The 10662-nt window shown below is 36.0% G+C and overlaps 1 protein-coding gene across 1 annotated transcript; it reads right to left on the bottom strand.

Annotated features, from left to right (window-relative positions):
- Positions 1 to 2104: 2104 nt before the first annotated feature.
- Positions 2105 to 9627, bottom strand: LOC143362884 (trypsin-1-like). Its single transcript, XM_076803384.1, has 5 exons — positions 9516 to 9627; positions 6086 to 6248; positions 4717 to 4925; positions 4028 to 4279; positions 2105 to 2499 (listed from the first exon to the last, which is right to left on the bottom strand). Exons 1-5 carry the CDS (start codon positions 9625 to 9627, stop codon positions 2378 to 2380), a joined length of 858 nt encoding a protein of 285 aa, XP_076659499.1. The 3' UTR covers positions 2105 to 2377.
- Between the last annotated feature and the right edge of the window lie 1035 nt (positions 9628 to 10662).

Below are 10662 nucleotides of genomic sequence, written 5' to 3' on the forward strand. Positions count from 1 at the left end.
CTTTATTCCTGTAATGAGGGATTTTTGGAAAATATGAATTCTGAAAATGAAAGTTTACATGAAGATCCGCAGTCTAGTAATAATATTAGTCCTGGACATACATGACTCGGGTTGTCCAAGGAAAGTGAAAAAACATGCTTGCCCACCAAAAAGTGGCGTTCAGAATTTCAGCAGGCGCGAAATTTACGCCGAAGTATTCGTAGATGACGTTTTGAATGCGTTGGCGTTCCGGACAACTTGTTTCGACGCACCCAAAATTCATTCTCCAACATGCATAATGCAGATTCCCGGGGAGAAGTTTATGGCCACCCAGGCGCATCTTATTATATGCAGAGTTCTTATTACGTACAAGCCTGGCGCGTCATTTGGTACCGTTTTACTGCGAACGTCCCATACTAACGAAACCCCGTCGCTTCAAGAGAGAAAGAGCCGTTCCGTACGATATGACCATTAAGGTCTGGTTTTTCCACTTTCAGCTAAATTATGACTCGTTTACGTCGTTTCTCGGACGTATGATCTCTGATTCGCGAGAACCGAAAAAATGTTGTTTCTGTAATCCCCCGACGCCGCCGCCGGGAGGAATTCCTGTTTCCACAGGAAAGATTAGTTCGATAAAAAGTTCAGCATCAATGCTCGTGTTGCGTCTATCAACTATAGTATTTTTAGCCCGCTTATTCCTAATGTATTTGTTTCCAGATACTTAGCGTGATCTCACAGAAGAATATTTCAGCTCACGACTTTTGTGCTGTCATACCTTGAACTGTTGTAGATATTTTGAAGCGTAAATAAGATTTAATTGCGAAGCAATGATTACTATATGAGAGGAACAATGAAAATATAGTTACACATAGAATAGGTACGATCTGAAGTTTATGGTAAAAACTTCCATAAAGCAATGCTGATAAAAATAAGAAAGAACAATATTTTTAATAAAACAGTGATGAAATATAATAATTAGTCAATTGTGCGGAACAGAAGTTAAATAAATTCTTTTGATAATTTTATCAATTCGAAAATAATGCAATAATATGCTTAAATTCGTTTAGTATCTTCACAGTTTCTCACTTCTTCTGTTCAAAGTCGTCATAAATGCAGTCTAATAACAATCTAGACCAGTGAAATCTGCCACTCACTCAAAAAGAAAAATGAAAGACGCTCAAACTGTAGAAAGAATAGTTAAATTCTTATAAGTTTTCCATTCGTTGAGCAGCGACTTGAATGCTCGGTTGGTAGCACGCATACGTATGTAGCAAGCGTAAAGTATGTGGTTTCTTCCTTCCCGCACTTTTATAAAAAAGGAATTGATTTAATAAAATGATTTAATATTATGCACTAATAATAATAGCAATGAAATTCAGAAACAATTATAATGTATACGACGAATAAAAAATCGGGTTAAATATATTTCTTCCAACAGATTGATATAACATATAGAGTAAGGGACCTAATTACTGTGCCTATATTAATTATACTTATTTTTAAAGCACAATGAATATTAAAAACAAAAATATAAAAATTTTTTCCATTAAAATCAGTTGTTATATACGTTATATATCTCTTTTCTAGTATTCATTATGCATTAAAAATAAGTATAATTGATATAGGCACAGTAATCGGTACCCACACAGTATTTGGATCCCTTACGCTACAATGATCGAGCATTGTTTTTAAATCCAGACGCATCACCGCACGTACCGTTGTTCTGCTTTCCGCAGAGCGTACGCTTCATTAACGTAATTATGGTTTAACATAAACCGTTACACATGCTAGTAATTATGCCAGCAACGTTTGGCTGCCGTTCACGCAACAATAGGCGTGTCACGAGTACAGGAAATTGTACAGTCAAAAGAACAACTTGTCCAATAAAAATTACATTCTTTTTAGAGATGTTTGGAAACAAGAAGTTTTTGGGTACCTTCAAATATCAAATTCCAGTCACTTTTTCTGAAACATGATTTATTTACATAAATTGTGACTACTATGCAAGAGCACGAGTGACATTTCATAATGCAAGGAACTTAAGTTCTTAAGTTAAAAGTAGTGATACACGATACCATTTATCACTTAAGTTCAAGAGTATTGTTATATTATGACCTATAAAACAATGTATTTACACTATTAAATGATCTAATATTACACACTATTTTTTAAAAGTGTTAAATTTGCGTGTATTTGTTTTTTAATTTACAGTGTTCATGTTTGTGTCACCTATTAGTGATATTTAGTCGATTGACACGAGCTTGTGACAATAATTGCAATTGTTTAGTTGTTTTCACAGTTTGTTATTGGTAAGCCTACGCATACCCTTTTTGTACACGTAGTTTTTCCACGCGAGAGAGAATAAATAAATTGTCTATCCTTGAATGATTAATTTCCCTCAGGTGCCACATATACAGCCTTCTTTCATGTTCGCGTTGATCCAATTTAGGTACTTGGGAACCCTGGTATATACGCCAGGATATCCTGCTCTGCCGCATCCGATGCCCCAAGAAACTATTCCTGCATTCAAGGAGTAAAGCAAAGTTAGAAAGTTATGACACTATATTAGATCAGTCTGGAAATTCTTGTTCGTTCGCACCGGAAACTACTTGGATGCCAATTATAAATCAAACGAACGCCGTGCCAGCGTTCTCTAATGAGCATTCCACTTTCACAATTTGCAGAACAATTCCCAATTTCTGCTAGTATCAAGGGATATCTCTTTCCTTGCGACTGCTTCGAAATTAGATTAAAATGCACGATTTTTACAACACTTGGTAGAAGAGTAAAAATCCAATTTTTTATATACTGTTTCATTACTATTGATGGAAATTGTTTTACAAATTTAATTGTAGCGAAACATTTTACAGATGTCTACCCTGATAATCGTTGGCCAACAAAATCAATCCAGAACTTGCCATAATATCATCATTAGTGGCATTAAATCTTGATCCGGCTCAAACAGCTTGGCATTCATTACTAGACTGCAGATTCTATGCATTTATGATGAACGTGAATGGGCGAATTAGCACAGTAGAAATATCTTAATTAAAAGAATGTAAAAATATTTTACAAATATCCACCTTGATAATTGTCGGGCAATAAAATCAATCCAGAACTTGCCATAATATCATTATTAGTGGCATTAAATCTTGATCCGGAACAAGCAGCTTGGCTATTCATTACTAGACTGCAAATTCTATGCATTTATGATGAACGTGAATGGGCGAATTAGCACAGAAGAAATATTTTAAATTAAAAGAATGTAAGAATATTTTACAAATATCCACCTTGATAAATGTCGGCCAACAAAATCAATCCAGAACTTGCCATAATATCATTATTAGTGGCATTAAATCTTGATCCGGAACAAGCAGCTTGGCCATTCATTACTAGACTGCGGATTCTATGCATTTATGGAAAGAAGGATATAGGCGAATTAGCACAGTAGAAATATCTTAAATTAAAAGAATCTAAAGATATCATCATTTCCAATTTAGTAAGATTAATAAAGGAATGAACGAACTTTTATTTGAATCCTGTTTTTAGCGATCGATGGAGAGTCTACTGTATTATTGGGTTGGAAAGGGAATTCGTAGCGTTTTTAAATGAAAATTCAAAGATAAAATTAAGATATTTATTCATGGATTTATTCGATAATATATTTTTCATTCTTTGCGATTACTATTTTGCCATTTTTGAGGTAACTTGTATCATTGAATAAACCTATGAAAAATATCTTAATTTTATCTTTCTATACGTACTATCATCGTTAGACCGATGATTTTATGCATTTATTAAAAATGGCTTATTGTTAGCCAAACACAACACTGTAAAGACATTAGGAGAATTGAATGGCGCCGTTACGTTATGCTCGACTTATTAAAATTAGGGAGGACTTATCATGGTGGAATTTCATTTAATTTCTGTTTCTTATAACTGAATAGGATAATTTGTATTTTGCATAGAGATCCGCAGTCTAATCATTACCGAATGTGCTGTACCGAATGCAGTCACCAAATGCATTTCCTAAATTCACGTGTCTTACCAACAATCTCGAGTCTGTCGCCTTCCTGTACAAGAAGAGGCCCACCACTGTCGCCTTGACAAGAATCCTGACTACCGCGACCGGCGCAAATCATGTTATCTGTAATTCGATTGGCTCGATACTTCATCATACGGCATTGCAATAAACTTAATATCGGTACTTGCACTTCCTGAACTACTCCCGCTAACATTCCCCCTTCCGATGTACGACCCCAACCGACCACGGTTCCTTCTTTTCCAGCAGGATCGGTGCCTGTGAACATCGATGGAAATTTAACGAATCAATTCCACAATTATACCTTCAATAAGTGAATTAGAGAAATACAGTGGCGGACAAATACTTATGACAACGTAGCGTTTCTTAAGCTTTTAGGAATTTTACTTTAGGAACTCGCTAAAAAAATTGTTATGAAAACTTGATAAAGAATAATGTTACTTACGTTTACCGTAAATATTGCAAACTTCGAAATGTGCCGCGCTGAAAATTCTTAATCATGATGCGTAATAGAGACTCTTAAGAGTTAATGATGAGTTTTAAGCAAACTATAACTTCGTAATTATAACTACTCTAACGAATATGAAAATCTGAGACGTCTTGCAACTTGAGTGTATTGTATTAACCGAGACAAGGATGAAAATAAACTCATCGATCGAATTGTAATTATCCAAACTTTCTCCTCGGTGTCTTACCTGTTTTTGGTAAACAGACCGGCCTAATGTTTTTCGTGAATTTCACCGATTTCCGGAGTCTCAGCAGTGCGACGTCGTGATTGTACGAATTCATGTCGAAGTTCCTGTGACGAATCACGGCGCTCACTGCTCTCATTATAGCTCGTCCGTCCGTGTTCACGTACTGATCGTAATCTCCGAGAACCACGCGGATTTTCGAACGTTTCAATCTAGAAAACACGTTCAATTTTATTTCAATTCAATTTTATAAATATTGGCTGGTAACATACAGTGGATCCAAAAATATTTTGATCACCCGTAAAAAACGATCGCACGACAATGAATTTCGACTCGTTCTAAATCTGGAAGCCTCTGGTTTCACAATCCATCGTTCATTTTATTTTAAGATTTTTTTCACTATGAACTGGGGGAGAAGCTAAGGATGCGTTTTTTCTCGAAAATGTTATACATTCAAACGTCTTTGAAAACTTTGACAAATTTTTTCCGGGATTGAAATTACTATAGATTTAAAGATTGAAGCTTCCTCTTTACAACGATTTCTGAAAAATTGATAGACGATTGTTTTTAGTCGGTTTATCGAGTTTCGAACTAGAGCTGTGCCGCCATCTTTACAGTAGTACAAGTTACACCATGAGGGCTTTACCATGACCTAACTTATTCCACATTTTTATTCCATAAGATACGGGAAAAAATCGTATATCAATTTGTAAGAAGTCGTTGCAAAGAGGGGGTTTCAATCTTTAAATCTATGCCAGCTTCATTTATGAGAAAATTTTTTTTTAATTTTTGGAGACGTTTGAATTTGCAACATTTTTGAGTAATAATGGATTTTCAGATTCCCAGCTGCCTGTTTTTAGGAAGTTGTCATAATTTAGATATCGACAATTTTTCGATAATGTCGTGTTTCAATACTTTTTGTATCCACTGTACAGGGTATATAAAAATTATATGTCACGACCACCATAGCGTGATTCTGTTAGTGAGAAATCTGTTAAAAAAATGCATCGCAAAATTCACCTTGCCCTTGGAAATCAAGGTCAAAATGTCGAAAAATTTTCTTTCATTGCACCGTATAGTACTCACCACTCAAATTTTTCGACACTTCGACCTTAATTTTCGAGGTCAAGGTGAATTTTGCGGTGCATTTTTTCACAGATCTCCACCGATCCGGAGGTGTAGAATCACGTTATGGTGCTCGTGACATATAATTTTTATACACCCTGTATATCATTCTTCTCTCATGTTTTCCGTCTCATCATGTTCCGCAGAGTTCAGTCTATTACAAATGCACAGAATCCACGGTCTGGCAATAATGTAAATTGTTCTGCGAGCCACAGCGAGCTGCAACTGGCGAAAATCAGAGACCTACCTACGTACACAGTGAGCCGCAGTAATAACGTAATCATTGTTAACGAGACTGGCCCCGCAATGAAAGCGACCCTCGTACACTAGCCGCGCCACCCAGGGATATTTGTTCGGTGTCGTGGGTTTCCCGCCGACGATACGATTCTCTTGATTGGACAGACCGCATTCTGAAACGGAATTTGTCATTCGTTACTATACAGGGTGTTGAAATAAAAGCATTCAATATTTTTATGGTAGAGGAGACTGGAGTATGTTTGTTACAGGGCCGTGTCGCCGGATGAGGGGAGCGAGTACGAATCGAGGAGAAAAAGTTACCCTCTTTCTGCCAGTACCGGAGTATGCACGACAAAGACGAAACGCGTCGCGTGACCGGGCCGCGGCGGAAGCATGGGTAATAGCGCGGTAGAAGGGGAAATTAGAGTGGGAAAACAAGTCTTGATCTGGCGACTATGTTATAGGAACACAGATTTGCAAGATTTAGATGCAATTTCTAATTCTAATTTAGAATGCAATTATCTGGACACTGTGTTTATGTAGCATAATTATGGCTAGATATTTGAGGTTTTTTAGTTCACTGTTCCTTATAACGGAATTTACTACATGCAGACGTGCATAGTCGTTAGACAATCTATTTCTTTATGGTAGCAGCAAAGTATAAACTACTTATAGTTATAGTACTATTTATAACTATACAGTACTGTCATTGGGCGTTAAGTTACTTGAAAAGAAGGTAATTACGTTTCGTCCTTTTCTTCATATGGCCGATATTTTTATACAGGATTTTTACGTTAGATATTATCACCTTGATTTAGAGTTGCACATACAGGTATTATTAGGTTTTTTCGTAGGTGGACGCGTCAATAACTTATGAAGATCAACTTTGAATTTTTAAACGGAACCATATGTTTTCTTATGCATCGATGCAGCATTTTATTCTTTCTAAAAAGGTACTAACCTATGTATATCGAAAAAATGATTAGTTTAAGAGTTATTGATAAAAAGAATAGAATTAAAAAAATATACTAATAAAAAATAGGAATGCCCCACCGGGGATCATGTTGATACGTTACGCATGTATCAAAGAAACAGTTGGAACTTATCCTGTACATATTTTTCTAGAAGTTATGCTTACAATATGTGGGGGGGGGGGGGGGGGGGAGGTTCAAAGAATATTTTAGCATACTTCTTTTACGTAATTGATTCAAACAAAAATTGTAGAACTGAAAAAGTAAAAAATCAATGTATCAATTCACCTCCCTTACATAGGATACACTATAAACCCTAAACATTATCATTATGTTAGAATTATGATTGACTATTCTAGAGGGTATTCTAGTGTGTCAGGTGCTTTAGGAAATTTTTTACAAATTTTTTTCAATAAATGTTATAAACACAACCTTTCTTCCTACGTATTTCCTTGCCTATGAAGAGTGGTTACAAATGTTTTAGTTAAAAAATAATTAAATTTGACTACAGAGAAAGTACGGTAGAAAATCGTACAGATATTAGAGTCAGTATTATATGGATCATGCGTACTATAGCACGGTCGAAGAGTCGAGTCAGTAATTACGACGAAACGCACTTCACGATCATTTCGGGAGGACCATTTACAAGTTGGGTCCGTTTAGGCGAGATAGAGATCTGTGGGGGAAAGCGAATAGCTGTAGCCATTGCTTTTAATGCGTGCTCAGTCGATGTCTCTTTCTATTTGATCTCACTTCGAGTAGATTGCAACGACGGTCAAGTGCGAATTCTGTTATGTGACGCAACGGATCGGCGTAAAGGAACAACAAGGAAAGTGATTTTTCAATTGCACTTTCACCAATGCTAGGAATGAAAACCAGTTTTTATCAATTCCCCTTTTTAATACGAATCTGGACGGAATTCAGGTCAACGGATGTTTTATTCCACTTATTGTTAGTTGCTGTAAATTACACCGATTAAAATTGCATCTTATATTAATCTTTTGCATTTCGAATTTTCAATCATGCCACAAAAGTATAAAATCTACAATTCTCTGTTAAATAATTAATGACGTTGTTAATCAGTTAGAATAGAAAGTTCGTAAAAAGGTGTAGATGAATTTCATTATTCTACTTTCCGTGGTATTCGTACTTCAAGATTATTAACCATATTTTTATTTCTATGTTATTTCCACTTTCATACGGATATTTGCACCGCGTAAACAGCATGAAGTAGAAAAATGGACCGGAAATCTAAGGATGTTGATAATAATTGGGAATTCTGTCGACGTTATAACAAAGGAAAGTTCCAAGAAACCTCGAAACTGAATTTCTAAACCTACTTAAGTAGAGGTTTTAAATGAAAGAATGTGACTAGAATTGTATCACATATTTGCACGTTTCAAACGATAACGCGATCCGAAATTAATTGATTTGATGGAATTTTTTATGAAAAGTAGACTTTCGTTCATTTAGTTCTAACGTAACACCGTGAAGAAAAGCCTCTGATTAGTTGATCCATAAATACGTAAATTACGAGCATTTGCAAATATTATGAGTGAAGATCAAACAATAATTTGTGGATTTTCAAGCATACAGTGGATTCAAGAAGTATTTGAACACTTTTCCGATTTTGGAAAAATTGTCGATATTTAACTGGTGGCAATTTCGTAAAAAACACTAACAATAACAACCGGAAATTTGGATCCATCTTAAAAGTCAAAGCCTCCCCTTTTGGAGAACATTACTTATTTTTTCCAAGATATTTTCGCATGACGTGAAGAGCGGGAAACTGAAGGCCCATTTTTCCTCAAAAAATGCTACGCACTAAAAGAGGTTTGGGAGGTGTAAAAACACTGGAAAATATTTTTTCATGGTTGAATCCATCACGGATTAGAATCCTTCCTCTCTGCAACGACCATTTAAAAATCATTCTGCGATTGTTTGTGTTCGAACACTTTTTGTATCCACCATAGTTTTAATGTACAGTGAAAGTTGGGTAAAGGACCCAGTTGCTGTGGGGTACCAACTACTGTGCCTATATTAATTATACTTATTTTTAAAGCATAATTAATATAGGCACAGTAATTGGGTCCCTTACCCTAGATAACGCATATTAACCCTCGGACTCCTGCGAATTCTAGGCCTATGCCGGAGTCATTTCTGACCCACGCCGATATTTCACTACAGTTTTCTGTCGATATAAGGCGATGGCTCGGGACCGGTTTTCGTCGTATTTCGGATGAAGAAGAAGGAGCGGGATAGCGATTTTCTTATTTCGAAATAGAAAGCGTTCTCTTACATCGGAACGAAATTGCATACTGAGGGTTAATGGATGCGAAGTTGGCACACAAATGATGTGTGTGTGTATGTGTGTGTTTCTGAATGAACGTAAAAAAGTGTAAATTAAAAAAAGAAGAAATCAGTATCATTGCTATAAGTATCAGTATGATTTATGTAATCTAGCCTTACCGCACGTGCAATTTCGAATCGTTTCATCCTCGCTGTCTCCACTGACAGCGATGTCGATACCGAACAATTCGTCGAACAGGAACTTGCCCTTTCGATTGTGTGTCGACTCCATCGTCTGAAAGAAACTCGTCACTGTAACACTTTCGCGCAGCGCTCACTTTCCATTATAAATAAGTAAGAACGACGAGAGACAGTAGCCACGATTGATGGGTCAAGGTCTTCATCATTCAATTCCAGTATACTCGAGCGAATTAGGAATTTTACGCGAGCCAAATTCATTTCGAAAAGTGAAACTGTCTATAAAAAAAAAAAGAAAATCGGTCAGCAAAAGCGTAAACTTTCAACGTAATGTCGAACGGATACTAGACTGCCAATTTTATGCGTTTATATAAGAAATAGTGTAATTTTGAAATAGAAAATTTTTTCAAGTTATCACAGAAAGAAATTTTTATTTAACTCGTTTCCCGCAGTTTACACAGACAATTCTCGTTTTATGCAAAGATCCACACTAGTCACTGAAACTTCGGAAAAAATGATACAAGTCGAAAGTTAAACCAGATCGTGTATTAGTCGGACCATTGCCATTGTGTTAACCTTTGTTATGCAGATAAATTTCGCTAAACACGAAGGTACTATTAATGTATCACTAGTTGCCGGTGTCATTAGAATATTTTCAAAAACAATGACTTTTTATTAATCCTCGGAAAGCAGGCAATTCTGACAACTTCACAATTGGCCAGGTCCATTAGGAACTTTATCAATATTTCCGAGAGATGAAGATACTTCTTCTGGACACTTTGATCTTTCCATCGCACCAGACTGGGCAGCTGTCAACCCCAATCATCCGCCATTGGTCCAAGGCTTAACCCTTGAACGGCGGAGTTCGGGTTTTTGAAAATATGAAAAACCTTAACTAACCATATCGATGCATAAGTTAATACCTTTTTATAGAGTATAACAAATTTAATAGTGCATAGAAAAATATGTTCCTATTTTAAAAAATAAATGAAGGTGACGTTGAAATCTCCGAAACTCTTTTACCCACAAAAGAACCGTTACTGCCATATTGTGGTCCACTTAACACTGAAAAACTTTGGTCAATACAGTTGTTTCATATTTTCAAAAACAGCGGAGATGTGCTAATGTG

The sequence above is a fragment of the Halictus rubicundus genome, chromosome 18, assembly GCF_050948215.1.
Source record: "Halictus rubicundus isolate RS-2024b chromosome 18, iyHalRubi1_principal, whole genome shotgun sequence".
NCBI lineage: Eukaryota > Metazoa > Arthropoda > Insecta > Hymenoptera > Halictidae > Halictus > Halictus rubicundus.